Source organism: Hippocampus zosterae, chromosome 13, assembly GCF_025434085.1.
Source record: "Hippocampus zosterae strain Florida chromosome 13, ASM2543408v3, whole genome shotgun sequence".
NCBI lineage: Eukaryota > Metazoa > Chordata > Actinopteri > Syngnathiformes > Syngnathidae > Hippocampus > Hippocampus zosterae.
Genome location: NC_067463.1, coordinates 3,840,653 through 3,857,067, shown reverse-complemented (window position 1 = coordinate 3,857,067; position 16,415 = coordinate 3,840,653). Strand labels below are relative to the sequence as shown.

The window sequence follows — 16,415 nt, the reverse complement described above, 5'->3', positions numbered from 1 at the left end:
TAAAAAATATATTTCTTTGTACTTCAGGTAAAATAGACTAAATGCTACGTGACAACAAGGACCGCTCCGGGAATGCTCGAGAAATTGTAAATTCTGGGCAATATGTTGCAATGCAATGACAACCCACCAGGTAGCGCCAGTGTAAAATTTATTACAGAATTGGTAATCAAAAGAACACAACACACAATTCTAAATGTAACGCAGCAGAAAATATTCACTGTTTTTTTAATAATTCATTGCAAAACAAGTACCTTAAGTTTGAGTCCAAACTTCAGAGCACTTGAACGTAGTTTTTAGGCACTAAGGCCCGTTTGCCCCTCAAGTCACCCAGGAACCATTCATCGTTGATTGGCTCCAGGTTGGTGATGATGTCCCCGACCTGTATCAGAACCAGTTGTTCCATGTCAGAGTAATGCCAATGCTTTATTACACATTTTAAAAATATACTTGGGAGGGGGGGCGGGACTACCTGCAAAGAGAGCTCCTCATCGCAGTCTGAAATGAATTCGTACATGGCCCTTCCCTTCATTTCACCAGCTTTCAACTTGTTAGTTGGCAACTTTGGACCTGTTCATAATCCAGAATGTGGGTAAAAATGGTCAGTTCAGATGGATGTAAACAATGTTTTAAAATCATGAAATCCATATCAGTTCATGGTTTGTTGAATCAATGAAAAAAATATTTAAGTAGCAGCAGATGTAGGAAATTACAATTGTTTGGGTCACTTTTTGCTCAGTAGAATTTGTAGGGCCCAATTATTAATGCCTCAAAAATAATTTAAATCTATATATTTTTCATTGTAGAGAGAGGTGTTTTTTTCCCCTGAACAGTCACAAAAATCAGTATTTCATTCAGAGTTGCATGCACGTCATACCCATGCGACTCTCCACAAAAACCTTGGGAAAGATTCCTTCTTTGCCGTTGAGTCTTCCGCAGCTCCATTCGGCGTCGACATGCCTGGTGACAAGAATGCAGTCGCCCCGCTTGAAAGACAGCTCATCCTCCGCATTGGCATCAAAATCATGTTGAGCCAGTGCCCACTCTACAGAGGACTGTGGGAGCAACACAACAAAGTGTTATTGACAACCTCTGTCCATTTCTTTTCTGAAAACGTTATCAGTGCATGTTTTATGCCAGGATCCCTGTATGGAGTAGTAAGAGCCTCTTAAAGAACAACCTACCGGTATATACTGTTTGCATCATTCATTCATCTTCCGAGCCGCTTGATCCTCACGAGGGTCGCGGGGGGTGCTGGAGCCTATCCCAGCTGTCATTGGGCAGTAGGCGGGGGACACCCTGAATCGGTTGCCAGCCAATCGCAGGGCACACAGAGACGAACAACCAACCACACTCCCACCTAGGGACAATTTAGAGCGTCCAATCAGCCTGCCATGCATGTTTTTGGAATGTGGGAGGAAACCGGAACACCCGGAGAAAACCCACGCAGGCCCGGGGAGAACATGCAAACTCCACACAGGGAGGCCGGAGCTGGAATCGAACACGGTACCTCTGCACTGTGAAGCCAACGTGCTAACCACTGGACTACCGGGCCGCCCGTTTGCATCAACCATTCAGAGAATATTATCTCAGTATCGTGAGTAAAAGGTTAGCTTTGGATTTCGTTGCACATTTTCTCCTGATAGGCTTTGCTTTTATTTAATTGTTGAAGGTCCTGACAAGATGATGGAGATGGATCTTTGAGTAGCCCTCACAGATATAAACCTTGTAAGAGAACACGTTTAAACAATTGTATTCTTACCAATTAAGTGCATGTATCACTTTTCCCAAACTTCTTGATACAACCATAGCGACACAAAAATGTGCCGTAGAGACAGAAAATAATGTGAGAACGCCGTGGAAAAAAATATTTTCAAGTTAGGTGCACTAAGCGATGGCAGCGCAAGATGGCTGTCAGTGGTGTCACATCTTGCTACAGTGAGTAAGTGGCATGGTTAGTTCTTTATAATACTTCTTTCATAGAGGATAAAGATGTCCCAGTGAGTATTGTGATATTTGTGTACAAGTGTTGTCCACCATTTGTGTTTAAAAAAAATGCGTCCGTGCTAACGATTGGCATCTAGGATTTTTGACATGTCAAACAAGCTTCATTGAAGGCAACATAGTTTGGTTGATTTAAATACATTCAATCAGTCATTTTCTTTTGTTTAATTTGACAGAACATGTCAACTGGCAGTGACAATTTGAGGCCTCTAATAGTTCACTATTTGCTAAACTGTATCTTAAGTTTGCGCTTGCAAGTCAAAGCTAGAAAAAAAATGGGCTGAATGACAGCTTGTATCTCAAAGAACACAGAAATGGACCCACTCATAATGCAAGAAATCATTGTAAAAATAAATATGGGCTACCTGAGCTGGTTTGACAGCTTGTGGCTGATGACTGGCCATGCCTGAAGAAGTGACACAGAATTCAAAGTCACATACGTGGGAAAGTCTGAGTCATCGGAATGCAGAAGGACAGAAATACATTTTCCACAAAACAAACAATATTTTCTCTCCAATATTTCAGCGAAAAAGGATTTAACCAAAACACGTCCCCACCCCGCATTAAACTATGTCTCTCCAAAATTTTAACAATACCACAACCCAGAGATAATTGAGCAAAATCCCAGCCACTGGAAATAACTAAAATATTTTGTTGTTTTTAGAAGAATTATGTACGTGTGTCTTCATTCTAAATTGAACGTTTCATGATTAAAAAAAAAAATGGTGCATTACTTCGTACCTGGTAATGCGACCCTGTTGGGATTCGTCATACCCTGGGGCCAAGTGGGCGTTGACGGCAGATCTTCAACGACTTCCACAAAATTGAGAGGGAAAATTCCGGAAGCGGTGCCCAACTGCCCGCAGGCCCACTCATCGCCAACGTAGGCTTGTAGCCGGATCACGTCGCTCTCCATGAACGACAACTCCTCCCCACTGTCGCTCACAAAATCAAACCTTGCCACACATCTGGGACCACTTAAAAAAAAAAAAGATATGTAGGGTGGATATTAAAAGTCTACACCCCCCTGTTCAAACGACAGGATTTTTTAGACAAATTATTTCAAAACTTTCTCTGCCATTATCCTATTAACCTGAACAACCCCATTGGGAAAAAAAGTATTTGAGAGCAGGGATATGAAACAATACAAACAAGATAATGTTGCACAAGTGTTCACACCCTCTTATAATTGGGGATGTGGCTGTGTTCAAAATTAATCAGCTGCATTAAAATTCATGTTAAACGGAAATCAGCACACACCCGCCACCATTTAAAGTGACTGTGATTCACCCCAAATAAATGTTAGCTGTTCTAGGAGGCTGTCTATTCCATGTCACAAAAACGGGAATTTAAGTATTAAAATAATTCTTTAAAGAAAAGAAAACCTACGTGACTATAGCAGAATGTGGCTTTGGTTTCTTCTCGGGAGCAAGTTTTGGTGGTGCATCCGACTAATTGGAGAAAGCGAACAATGATCATGCATTTATACGATACTATTGATGAGGACTATCACTTACTTACCAGCACTTTGACGAAGTTAACTGGGAAGTAACCAGTGGATCCTTTACAAGTCCCTTTGTACCATTCACTGTCCACGCGCTCCACCATGTTGATGATGTCACCGGCCTTCAAGCCCAGCTCTCCTGGACCCTCTAATGTAACAAAAAAAAACAAACAATACTTGTCAAGTCCATATAATATATTTTTTGATCAAGCACGGGTCACCTTATGTCAGAGTATTATTTCGGAGCAAGAAGTTAAAGTCAAATTTGTAGTCACTTGTAGTATTTCATTATTTGTGTAAATGTTTCAGCTAAAATGAAAAAAATAAATTGATTAAAAACGGATGCTAATCTAACCGCGTCAAGGCTTTAGTTATCAAACCCTTTTTCGATACTTGCGATATCAATTTCCCAAAGCATCAAAGAAACTCGTGCTATGAGTCATTCCAAATATTGTCACCTGGAGTGAAGTCATGCAAGGCTTGAACGTTTAATCCTTTTTCTTGCTTGCCGGTTGGATTTGCAGCCTGCACAAACAACCACAGTCTCCATGTTTACGCAGCCAAGGTCTGAGCCAGCATGAACAGTTACCGGTACTTCAGGGGCACCGTTATGAACAAGCACTATGCATCCTGCCCAGCAACATGCGACTTGACCAATTTAACGCAGTGACGTATTCAATTTTGTCTTCAGCAATTTAAATACATGCGTCATTGGATTCCAGTTAGATGATTGACTTGGCCATTGCCTAACATTCCACTTATTGGCCTCCAACAATACTTCTTTTGCTTTCAAGTCATCGTACATTAGCGCTGTGAAGCTCATTAAGGTCTAAGAATTTGTATGAGCGGATAATCTTGCCTGAAAGACTTCAGAATTCTTCCTGCTATTGTCAGCAGATACATCAGCAATAAATACAAGGGAACCAGTTCATAACTCCATCTCACCTGGAATGATAGTTCTTCGCTGTGGCTCCTGTTAGAGTCCGGGGCGGCGGATCCATGCGGAAGCTTGTGGAAAGGACACACACACACACGCACACACACAAAAAACGTCATTGGAAACACAATTACAGCAGAACGGACATGCTTTTTTCACCAATTTTCTCACAGTGTATTTGTCATAGAGGCGATGGCCCTGGACAGGTCTGGGAGGCAGGAGGAACCCTTTGGTGGTCTTGGTGGCCTGCACGCTGGGTAGCGGCGGTCGTCCAGGACCAGGTTTAGCCGCAGGTGGGCGTGGCGGAAGCGGTTTTGTGATGCCTTGCCGCCTGAAATTTCACGAAAAGGCATCACTTCAATTATGAAATAGAAATGTTTTGTTTAGTTTTTTTTAAGTGAGGTTTTTGCTTCCACTCACTGATTTGGTAGCGATGGAACCCTCTTGTCCTTTAATAACCCCTGCAGAGAATAATGAGGATTTAAGCTCTGCGTGGCTTGTGTGTTGGTTCTCAGCCTAGCTATTGATTCAATGACATTCCAATGTCAATTGGAATGCACCAATCGAAGAAGGTAGGCTTACCGATACTTTGTTTGATTATTATTGACTTCATTACCTCCTATTCAATGCATACTGTACCTGAGTTGGGATGCTGGGTAAGGATTTTTGCCTGGGAACGGCTGCGGTGCCTCGACCGCCGACAGGTTTCCGAGCAGGAAGTGGAGGAGGATCGCCTTGAAGACTCTCTGTGGCTGATGGGAGGTATCAGCTGTTGGGTTCCACGGTTGTTTGAATGCTTTGTATTTTAGACAAGCGGGGGCTCACCAATTTGGCTAGGGACTCTGATAGTGGTGGGCCTTTTTGTTAAAGGTGGCATCGCCTTGACAGGAGCCGGATCTGAGGTCACATGTCAATAAGTAAACATTAGTTTGAATCACATCACAGCTACGCGTAGTTAGCACTTTCGCTCGCTTTTGATATTGAGGTCCCTGCTTGTTGCGCTAATCTTAGCCTTAAGACTACGGTCAAGATTTTTTTTGCATTCAGACACGTGCTTTGTTTACATCGAAACAAGGATGGCTTGTTTAAAGTTGTTGATTCTAATTGAAAGGCTATTTTCGAAATGGGATAGATTAGCCACTTTCACAACTCAAGCTATGGGTAGATCTTGGATTAAATAGTTTTGTGGTCCTTTTAAAAAGCTGAAGTTCCCCAGCCATATTGCAGTTACCACCCTACGACCTGACATTGTCCTCGTATCGGAGTCCACCAAACAAGCAGTGCTGCTGGAGCTGACAGTGCCGTGGGAAGATCGCTTGGAAGAAGCCTTTGAGAGGAAGCTCTCCAAGTACGCAGGACTGGTCAGCGACTGCCAGCTGGCTGGTTGGAGAGCAAGGTGTTTCCCTGTGGAGGTTGGTTGCAGAGGATTCGCAGCCCGTTCCTTGGCCAGAGCCTACTGTAGCTTAGGCATCAATGGAGAGAGGAAAAGGAGAGCCATCCGGAATACCACTGAAGCGGCAGAAAGAGCCTCAAGATGGCTGTGGCTCAAAAGAGGAGATCCATGGAGTCATGGTAGCTAGCTAGCTGTCTGGACACAAGCCGGGACTTGATCAACCCCGGCTGGGTCACCTGGAGGAGGGCGTCTGATAGTTGAAAGACCCGAAACGTCCAGTGAATCCAGGAACATCACTGATGATGTGTCCAGACTAGGCATCAGTAGATGTATGTACACAGCGAATACCCTGAGAGATCAGTGACAGCCAGGAAAGACTGGATGACAACCATGAAGAGCGTGGTGACGACTGGAGAGTCAGTGACAGCCCGGAGAGACGGCAACCGGGGCAGAACGGGTCAGCAACCCAATCTGCATCCTCTGAGAGGAGGGACCCAACCAAGCTACGATGAACTCAATGGAAAAATACCCCCAGGGGTGCCCGAGAGGGGGGGAGGATGAGCACCCCAGTCGGACGGACACAACGGCTACAGACCCAGGCAACGGACAATCGACTTTGAGTAAAACGTGTACATGCGGCAAAGTCTGCAAGAACATCCATGGCTTGAAGATCCAACGAGCGAGGATGAAGTGCCCGTTGGGAGCAGAAACAACACAACGCACAGGTGTTACACCTGGTGAGACGCAGGAGGTGCCAGGCCCGGAGTCACCCCACAGTGCCCAGAACCCCCACGTGTTGCAAACTAATCCCTCGAGCATCAAGTCTGAAACGAGGCGGATCAAATGGCCTGCAGCTAGCATGACCTCTCTCTGGAAGCAATTCGACGACGATGTCGACCAAATTCTGGAGGCTATGGCGAAGGGACACGCCGACGGGAAGCTACAAGCTATGACAGCAGTCATTGTCAGCTTCGCAGCAGAAAGGTTTGGCGAGGAGGAGAAGAAAAGCCCGGGAACAACGTACGCAAAGAATCAAAGAGCGGTAAGGATCCACAACATCAGGCAGGAGATGAAAACGCTGAAGTCCCAGTACAAGGCGGCAGGACAAGAGGAACGCACTGGCCTGGCCCAGCTAATGTGCATCCTACGGAAAAAGATTAGAGTTCTCCGCCGTGCAGAGTGGCACCGGAGGCGGCGACGGGAGAGGGCACGGAAGCGTGCTGCTTTCATCGCTAACCCCTTCAAGTTCACGAAGGATTTGCTGGGGCAGAAGCGGAGTGGCAATCTGGTCTCCTCGCAGGAAATCATAAACCAACATCTGAAGCAGACGTACAGCGACCCCGCAAGAGAGCAGGAGCTGGGAGAATGCAACATCCTCATAGACCCCCCTGAACCTGAAGAGCAGTTCGACATGTCGGAGCTGCAGCTAAAGGAAGTCAGGGAGGTTGTCCGCAGAGCAAGGGCGAGCTCTGCTCCAGGACCGAGTGGCACTTCATACAAAGTGTACAAGAACTGTCCCAAACTCCTGCTGCGTCTGTGGACAATCCTGCGAGTCTTCTGGAGAAGGGGAAGGATCCCTGAACAATGGAGAATGGCTGAAGGGGTATGGATCCCGAAGGAGGAAAACTCCACTCAGCTAGACCAGTTCCGCATCATCTCCCTGCTGTGTGTTGAGGCAAAGGTTTTCTTCAGTGTTGTTTCCAAGCGGCTGTGTACCTACCTGGCAAAGAACTCCTACATCGATACATCTGTCCAGAAAGGTGGCATCTCAGGAATTTCAGGATGTTTGGAACATACCGGTGTGGTCACACAGCTTATTCGGGAGGCCAGAGAGAACAAAGGTAACCTATCAGTGCTGTGGCTTGACCTAGCAAATGCATTCGGCTCCATTCCACACAAGCTCGTCCAGCTCACTCTGATAAAGCATCATGTACCCAGCAGATGCAGAGATCTCATCGCTGATTATTACAGCAATTTCAGGATGAAGATCTCTTCAGGAGCAATGACATCCAGTTGGTACAAGGTGGAGATCGGCATCATCACAGGGTGTACTATCTCTGTGACACTGTTCTCGCTAGCCATGAACATGCTCACAAAATCTGCTGAGCCAGAGTGCAGAGGGCCCCGCACGAACTCCGGACAACGGCAACCACCCATCAGGGCATTCATGGATGACCTCACAGTCACGACAGAATCAGTCCCAGGCTGCCGGTGGATTCTGAAGGGTCTTGAAAAACTGGTGGCGTGGGCCCGGATGCGTTTCAAACCCGCCAAATCAAGATCTATGGTGCTAAGGAAAGGGAAGGTGGAAAACAAGTTCCGGTTCACCATCTCAGGCACAGCCATTCCATCAATCTCAGAGAAGCCGGTCAAGAGCCTAGGGAAGGTTTTCGACTGCTCTCTGAGAGACACAAAATCTATCCAGTCGACATGCACGGAGTTGGATGGCTGGCTGAAATCAGTGGACAAGTCAGGCCTACCGGGGAAGTTTAAAGCCTGGGTATACCAGCACGGCATTCTTCCCAGGATCCTGTGGCCCCTCCTGGTCTACTCCGTCCCCATCTCGACAGTTGAGACCTTAGAGAGGAAGGTCAGCAGCCACCTCCGGAGATGGCTAGGACTTCCAAAGAGCCTGAGCAGCATCGCTCTCTACGGAAACAGCAACAAACTGCAACTGCCCTTCAAATCCTTGGAGGAGGAATTTAAGGTCACCAGAGCCAGAGAAGTGGTTCAATACAGGGACTCAAGAGATCCGAAGGTGGCTAAGGCTGGGATCCAAGTGAGGACTGGCAGGAAATGGAGGGCAGAGGAAGCGGTTGAAGAGGCAGATGCAAGGCTCCGGCACAGGTGCTTGACTGGAGTGGTCACACGAGGTCGAGCTGGGCTAGGATCCTTTCCATCTCCCCAGCTGAACACCAAGGGGAAGGAGGGGCGACGTCTTGTCCAGGATGAGGTGAGAGCAGCAGTGGAGGACACAAGAACCTGCAAGGCTGTGGGAATGAAACAACAGGGTGCTTGGACAAGATGGGAGAACGCAGTTGAGAGGAAAGTGACCTGGGCAGAGCTTTGGAAAGCAGAGCCGCAACGCATTAAATTCCTCATCCAGGCAGTTTATGATGTGCTCCCAAGCCCATCAAATCTGCACACATGGGGCATAGCAGAGACACCGGCATGCCCACTGTGCTCCAAGCGAGGAACCCTGGAACACATCCTCAGTGGCTGCACAAGGGCACTTGGAGATGGACGGTACAGGTGGAGGCATGATCAAGTCCTTAAGACTATCGCGGAAGCCATTACCGCAGGGCTGGCATGGGCTAAACAGTTCCGCCCCTCCAACAAAACCATCGCCTTTGTCAGAGCTGGGGACAAGCCTACCGCGGCCAGCAGAACATCATCTGCAGGCATCCTGACATCTGCAAGAGACTGGCAGTTGTTGGTGGATCTTGAAAAAAAGCTGAAGTTCCCCAGCCATATTGCAGTTACCACCCTACGACCTGACATTGTCCTCGTATCGGAGTCCACCAAACAAGCAGTGCTGCTGGAGCTGACAGTGCCGTGGGAAGATCGCTTGGAAGAAGCCTTTGAGAGGAAGCTCTCCAAGTACGCAGGACTGGTCAGCGACTGCCAGCTGGCTGGTTGGAGAGCAAGGTGTTTCCCTGTGGAGGTTGGTTGCAGAGGATTCGCAGCCCGTTCCTTGGCCAGAGCCTACTGTAGCTTAGGCATCAATGGAGAGAGGAAAAGGAGAGCCATCCGGAATACCACTGAAGCGGCAGAAAGAGCCTCAAGATGGCTGTGGCTCAAAAGAGGAGATCCATGGAGTCATGGTAGCTAGCTAGCTGTCTGGACACAAGCCGGGACTTGATCAACCCCGGCTGGGTCACCTGGAGGAGGGCGTCTGATAGTTGAAAGACCCGAAACGTCCAGTGAATCCAGGAACATCACTGATGATGTGTCCAGACTAGGCATCAGTAGATGTATGTACACAACTCAGCGCGCATTTGAATTTGTTCATTTCGATAAAATGTCATCAAAGGACTTAAATATTCAAAGTGAATGACAAAAATCACTCCAGGTGTTCTGATCCAAGAAACTGTCTCCGTTGGCCCGGTTCCAATCTATTGATGACACACTCGAAGTTGAGTGGCCACTTTCATCTGACATCATCCCATTCCTAGCCTGACAACGCTTCGGATCTAAATTTCAAATCCCACCCAATTCCGTTCAAATCCAAAACCAAAATTCGACTCACTTGGTGGAATGTGGGCATTTTCGTTATTCCTCGCCATGGAGGCGGAGTTGTGGTTGTTGATGTTGAGGTTGGGCTTCAGTGGTTCCTTTGGTGGCTTCACTGGCATTCTCGGTGGCAAGAGTGGCGCCTCGTCATGGATGCTGTAATCCCTGGTTAATACTGCCGGGCGTGAGCGCTGCGGGGGTCCGCCCTTTGTGAGCAGGGTCTCCAATTCTTCTCGCATGGGATTTCCAGCAAGTTTCTGGGCCGGCTGAGGTTTGAAAACGGCTGTCTGATCCTGCCTTGATACATTTTGACTGTCCTGAACCAATACAGATCTGGAAGATAGTGGAGGTTTAGCGGACACCTGTGGCTTTGCCGGATTTCTAGGAAGAGGCTGTGGTCTGATCGGCTCGGCGGCACTCCCGTGCTCTGGGCCGAGCTGGCTCTCAAAGGCCTGGATCCTGGACTGGATGTTTCGCTGACTGTTCATCTCACCATGAACTCGTTTCTCCGGATTTGCTTGGTCTCCGTTCGGACTAAAGACGTCCAGCAGCTCCTTCAGATACTCATTTGAGGAATTGTTAACAGCATCTGTGGGGAGCTCATCATCTTCAAGTTTGACCAATGTCTGAATGTTAGCTTCGGTCTGTTTTCTGGATTTTATGCGAGGAAGCGGGGCAGGTCTGGGTTCTAAGGTGGGAACACTAAAAGTTGTCGCACTAGGGCTTGGGTCAGGTTGCACAGGTGTTTCCCAGTGGACCGTGACTGATCTTTTGTACCGATCTCCTGAGTCCCGTCTTTCTTGTGACTTGTGTGGACCACTTTCAGAAGCACCTTCAGGTCTGAACAAGGATGGTCTAGGCGGTTTTTGCGGCTTTTTACCTGAAGAAGAATCACAATCAGGAAAGGAATGAGATTAAAACACATCCCCAGTGCAACATCCATTGATTTACCGGGTGATTTTTCCCTGACGGGGTCAGTCTGTGTGGAGCAGGTCGTGGTGATACAGGGAGAAAACTGTCGGGGAGCCGCGGTGGGCCGAGCAATGTGCTCCTCTCGGGTCTTTTCTTGAATCACCTGGTCATCGGACGGTGGGGGCTGAGTCGTGGAAAACAGAAACATTAGCAAGACAATTTCTAAACTTGTTATCATTTGAAATACCACGGAATCAAAACTCCCAAAGTCCCAAAGACGGCTATCCCTAAGAGCCACCATTTAAGGTGGTCAAGAAGCTAGAAGTTGTGGTCAAGAAGTTTTTACAACCTTTCTTTTTGACATCATATTTGCAGCATATTTGCAGCATTACTAGTCCACAAAAATATGATAAAATCTTATCTGATTGGTTGCTTTTTACTTCACTGGAATGTCCTCCAGGTAGGTTGGTTACAGAGGATGCTCAAAAGTTACAATTCGTAATTAAACCAAAATTTTTACAGCCTTACTCACGTGAACATTATAAAGACCCAAGATAGACCAAACCTGGATGCCCGCGGACCAGCTGGATTGAGGGTCGGAAGAACAAACCACGGGCGATGCTGAGAACCATTCGTTGTCATCCGAAGGTTCCCCGGCGATGATAGTGATCTCTGGTTGCCTACAAAAACACAACACACCATTCAGCGCACCAAAGCCCACCGAGCATCGGTTCAAAATGACATAATCTAGCAAGTAACTCCTGCCTTTGTCAAGTAAAGGACTTTTTAAATACCTTGGGTCTCTCGTGTTGTCACTCAAAGAGTTTGCCCTAGTTGCGACTCAACTTACCTGGAATGCAAAAGATCTGCTTTGCTTCTGTCAAGATGATCTGCAAAGATGAAAAGATTGTGTTTTTTTGTTGTGTCATGTTGTGTTCCTCCAGCTCCGGCCTCCCTGTGTGGAGTTTGCATGTTCTCCCCGGGCCTGCGTGGGTTTTCTCCGGGTGCTCCGGTTTCCTCCCACATTCCAAAAATATGCATGGCAGGCTGATTGAACACTCTAAATTGTCCCTAGGTGTGAGTGTGAGTGTGGATGGTTGTTCGTCTATGTGTGCCCTGCGATTGGCTGGCAACCGATTCAGGGTGTCCCCCGCTTACTGCCCGGTGACGGCTGGGATGGGCTCCAGCACCCCCCGCGACCCTAGTGAGGATCAAGCGGTACGGAAGATGAATGAATGAATGAGTGTTGTGTTCCTAGGAAAGACTGCCGTCTCTATTTGAAGTAATTACTGTTTAATTCTTTTTATTTTGATTTCATGATGTTGTGATGTATGTTTTTTTTATAAAGTACACGATTGTGGAGCACTATTTTTCCTCATTAAAAAAACACGACAACATTTTTTTTTGTTTTTGGGGAAGGCTAGAACGGATTAATGGCATTTCCATTCATTTGAACTGGATATGAAGATTTTAGTGTTTTGTAAGCGTGGTCACGGGAGAAATTCAATTCTTATCTCAAGACGTCAGTGTATTTAACTTTCATGTTAGATTGACACCATCATGTCATCGGCCTGTAGTTCGTCATTCGCACATACCATCATCTGTTTGTTTTGGAAATGTTGTGACTCGAAAATTGTGGTCAGATATTTGTAGGTTTATCTTGAACAGCACCTTTAACTTTGAACTTTCTTGACAGCATGTGGCTTTTCTTTTTTTTCTTTTTTTTTTAAATAAATTATTAGATTTGAAAAAGAATACTATTTGATTAATTTTATGATGGCGGTAGGGTGATAGCGTGGTGGTGGGTTTGAATCCGGCCTCAGCCTTCCTGTGTGGAATTTGCATGTTCTCCCCGTGCTGATGTGGGTTTTCTCCAGGTACTTTGGTTTTCTCACACATTCCAAAAACATGCATGGTAGGTTGACTGAATACACAAAACGTTTAAATTGTGCTGCTATTTTATATTTAAGATACGTGGCATTTTTTTAATCTATTGATCTATCGTCATTGTTCTTCTGTTATGTGTATATTGTTGAGACGTTGTTATCTAAAGATTTGTTTTTAAAAAAAAAGTGCCGTCAGTACGCCATCCTGTTCCAGTCATTGGGATTAAAAATTAACACACGGATTCAAAAGAGACCTGATGACTATCTAAAAAAATTGATGGAGAAAGTCCAAAGGTCAAACTGAAAGCACTCATGCGGCATAAAGCAGATGCAACCATTTTAGTTCAAGAACGATACGTTTGAAATCCACATAAAAAGCACCTGTCACATCAAAAACTTGTTTCTTGCGTTTTACTCACCTTCTTCAACGACACCGGTGTTCTTTCGTTTTTCAGCCTGACAAAGCTTTCAAGCTACCACCACTTCCTTGTTTACATACGAAAGAAAGGGGTCCTTTTACACCCACGGGTGCACCACACCTTGCAACTCAAGGTGGGATTACCTGCCGAAGAGCTATATGAACTACAATTAAGTCCACCATTAACAGTGTGTTTCCATTCAAATCCTCTTTGACGGATCACTTAGTAAGACTGAATAGGTTTGTGCCAACACGCCCGCGCATGTGTGTGTGTGTGTGTGTTTTTGTGGTGTACCTGTGACAGAAGGCACAAAAGTCACACACCCACAATCACCATGTTGCACCAATCACATTAGGTGGAATGCGGTCCATCAGGAAGTGGAGCCCATGCCACATGACAATGCCAGAGTAGAAAAAGGTTTCACATCAAAACATGAGCAAGTATAACATCAAATGGTTGGGGGGGGGTTAAAATTATAAGAATTCAAAAAAAGAAAACGCCTGGCAAAAGCAAAATGAATAAATGAGAATTAAAACTTCAAAATTTGCCAGAAATTTGGTGACATACAGTACATACATACACACACACACAAAATTGTACAAATCTTGCAAAAAAACATGAAAGAATTGCATGCATGAACCTACCATGCACGTTTTTGGAATTTGGGAGGAAACCGGAGTACCCGGAGAAAATTCACATCCTTACAATTTGACAAAATGCAGGTGAGCTTACACCTGAAAAAAAAAAAAAAAGAATTGCTCAAAATTTGATGCACGTTTTGGAGGAAAAAGAGGTCTTGGAATGTTTCCAAATGTTGCTCCCAAGTGTTACCCAGCCAAAAATATTACAATAATTAGTAAAAATAGGAAATAATAAAATGTGGCAAACAACTGGAATACCTGACAAAATGACTTAATGTCTGAAAAACACAAGAACATTTCCCTGCAGGTTAAATGATACCTGCAAGAAAAAAAACCCTTACTCATCAAAAATGGACCCTTGGAAAATAAATAAATAAATAAATAGATAAATAAAAATACAACATGTACGTAATTTAAAAAGATCTAAATGTTAAAAGTTGAATTAAATTCAGCTCCTCTGCAAAAATAAATAAAAAGACAATCCAATCTTAAACAAACGCGGTTTAGCTTAATTTGACCTTGAATCAAGCTTGTACAACATCCATTTCTCATTTGCAATGTTTCCGTATCTTCCGAAACACAAAAGTGAACCAGAGTGGATGTTTAAACTGCGTGCCTTGATGGTTTTGTGTGAGTGGATACCAGCCCACATGGTCTGTGAAGCCGCTGAGGTCAGCAGAATACGCCCCCTCCCCCCCTCCATCACAACTGCCTCTGTGGCACTCCAATATGCAAAAGTGCTGACATTTTATACATGCTTTGGACCACAACAGGCGCATGGCAGCTGCACAAAAAAACACCTGCCTGCTTTGTTAAACTCACAATATTTAATCAGACAAATGTTTGTTTCATGAGCACACTTGTAACTATAAATGCTTTTATCTCAAATCATATTTCCCCATTGAAATGAATGGAAATGCCACTAATCCATCCCTGTATTTAATTAAAATAAGGAGTAATGAGTTAACATAGAGTAAATTGAGTAGAATGTCGTGAATTAAAGAGTTTGAAGATCATGATTTATTGCTGCAATCTAATTAATTGTGATGCTCCTTCTGGAGTGCCTGCCTTGGCCATCGAGAGACAATCATGCAGACACGAAGGAAGAAGAATAGTCGCCCGATTTTTATTCTACTACTACCGTAAGTGCCTCTGTAAAACACTGTAGTATAAGTCATTTTTGTTGAGGATAAAGAATAGATGCTTTTTTGCGTTATCTTGTTATTGATGGACCTGTTGCACCTTTGTGTTTGAATATATTCATTGCTTCTAAAACCATGACTGTCAATGCTAACTGTTACCATGTGGCGTTTTACATTGTTTGTTAAGATTAAGTATGCGAAGTCGATTTACCACAAGGACAAAGCGTTTTTAAAAAAATATACAAAGTGTAATTCTCCTTGTTTGATGTTTATTGAGACAGTTAACTGTTTGAAGCCTCGTTATTTTGATGAACTGTTCATTACCTGCAAAAATGCATCTTATCGTGGCTTCACGGGCATTAACAGTGCTTCTATCTTAAGTTTAAGATCACTTGTAAACACAAATGTCTGAAGGCATCATTGTGTGTCTTTTTTACTATGACAGTCAATTTGAGTTCTAAATCTAATCAAGCTTGTAATGCCAACCTACCTGTTGCTTGGTGGATAACACAGTGAATTTCAGGATGCTCCTCTTCTTGCTCACGCCTCACTTCTGCCATTATGAGTTACAACAATGAAGAACAAGAAAAAAGTCATCACAAAGGCAATTATTATTAATGAAGCATGTGTTCTCTTGAGAGAATGTGAGTTTGTTTCCGCGGCGGACAGAGTGGTCCTGCCAACTGCAGCACTTTGTGTGGGTGGGACACAGTCAACATGGACCCCACCCCACACTCCCACTGAGGCATACTTTTGTTTTACAAGTTTTAAAATATCAATCAATTACATACTGTAACTGCAATACTACGCGGTACCTTACCACACCAGTTTATGATATGCTGATACCACGTGATCAAAACATACCATGTCCATACACAATGCTAACATACCACAGCCTTTTTTAGGACTGTATAATCATAATGTACTATACCTGATCACAATACCATACCACACCATACTGTACCAAATTACTTTTCTGCACTAAGTGACCCTCTGTACAAGGGTAATACAGTTTGGAGAGGTATTTGTATAATCACTGTAATTGTAGTTATATTAAATACAGTAGTACTATAAAAGTGGTTTGTGTACCACGAATTTTACTCGGGGGTCCCTCTAGTGGTTTGCTGATAAATCACTGCCAAAATATGCTTCAGTTGTGTTTAACTTTGAAGTTAAATACAATTTCATGGAAAACTTCATACATGTTTATTTTTTACATGTGTTTAGTTAAAAATGAATGAGTATTTTTTAAGTTGAATCGTTACTTAGATACAATTTTTCCTAAAAAAATATTTGTGAACGTTTTCACTTTCTTCTCAACCCAACTGTATTAATAGAGCGCTTTAA

The 16,415-nt window shown here is 44.6% G+C and overlaps 2 protein-coding genes across 5 annotated transcripts in view; one reads left to right on the top strand and one right to left on the bottom strand.

Moving 5' to 3' along the window:
- Positions 1-131: 131 nt before the first annotated feature.
- The window catches only part of sh3d19 (SH3 domain containing 19), a 17,806-nt gene continuing 1,522 nt past the window's right edge, over positions 132-16,415 (bottom strand). The window contains exons 2-19 of one of the 2 annotated variants that reach the window (XM_052083628.1): positions 15,559-15,621; positions 11,831-11,870; positions 11,546-11,660; positions 11,020-11,164; positions 10,085-10,948; positions 5,268-5,339; positions 5,082-5,194; positions 4,863-4,903; positions 4,614-4,773; positions 4,451-4,513; positions 3,964-4,030; positions 3,523-3,653; positions 3,391-3,452; positions 2,743-2,978; positions 2,367-2,407; positions 875-1,052; positions 470-567; positions 132-379 (exon numbers count right to left, since the gene is read on the bottom strand). In XM_052083628.1, the coding sequence (XP_051939588.1) occupies positions 272-379; positions 470-567; positions 875-1,052; positions 2,367-2,407; positions 2,743-2,978; positions 3,391-3,452; positions 3,523-3,653; positions 3,964-4,030; positions 4,451-4,513; positions 4,614-4,773; positions 4,863-4,903; positions 5,082-5,194; positions 5,268-5,339; positions 10,085-10,948; positions 11,020-11,164; positions 11,546-11,660; positions 11,831-11,870; positions 15,559-15,621 (2,597 nt within the window). In that variant the 3' untranslated portion in view covers positions 132-271. The remainder of the gene's footprint in view (positions 380-469; positions 568-874; positions 1,053-2,366; positions 2,408-2,742; positions 2,979-3,390; positions 3,453-3,522; positions 3,654-3,963; positions 4,031-4,450; positions 4,514-4,613; positions 4,774-4,862; positions 4,904-5,081; positions 5,195-5,267; positions 5,340-10,084; positions 10,949-11,019; positions 11,165-11,545; positions 11,661-11,830; positions 11,871-15,558; positions 15,622-16,415) is intronic. The other variant, XM_052083629.1, reaches the window with a different exon arrangement.
- The window catches only part of fhip1aa (FHF complex subunit HOOK interacting protein 1Aa), a 19,810-nt gene continuing 18,437 nt past the window's right edge, over positions 15,043-16,415 (top strand). For all 3 annotated transcript variants that reach the window (XM_052083624.1, XM_052083622.1, XM_052083623.1), the window contains exon 1: positions 15,043-15,068. The gene's annotated coding sequence lies outside the window, so the exon portion shown is untranslated. The remainder of the gene's footprint in view (positions 15,069-16,415) is intronic.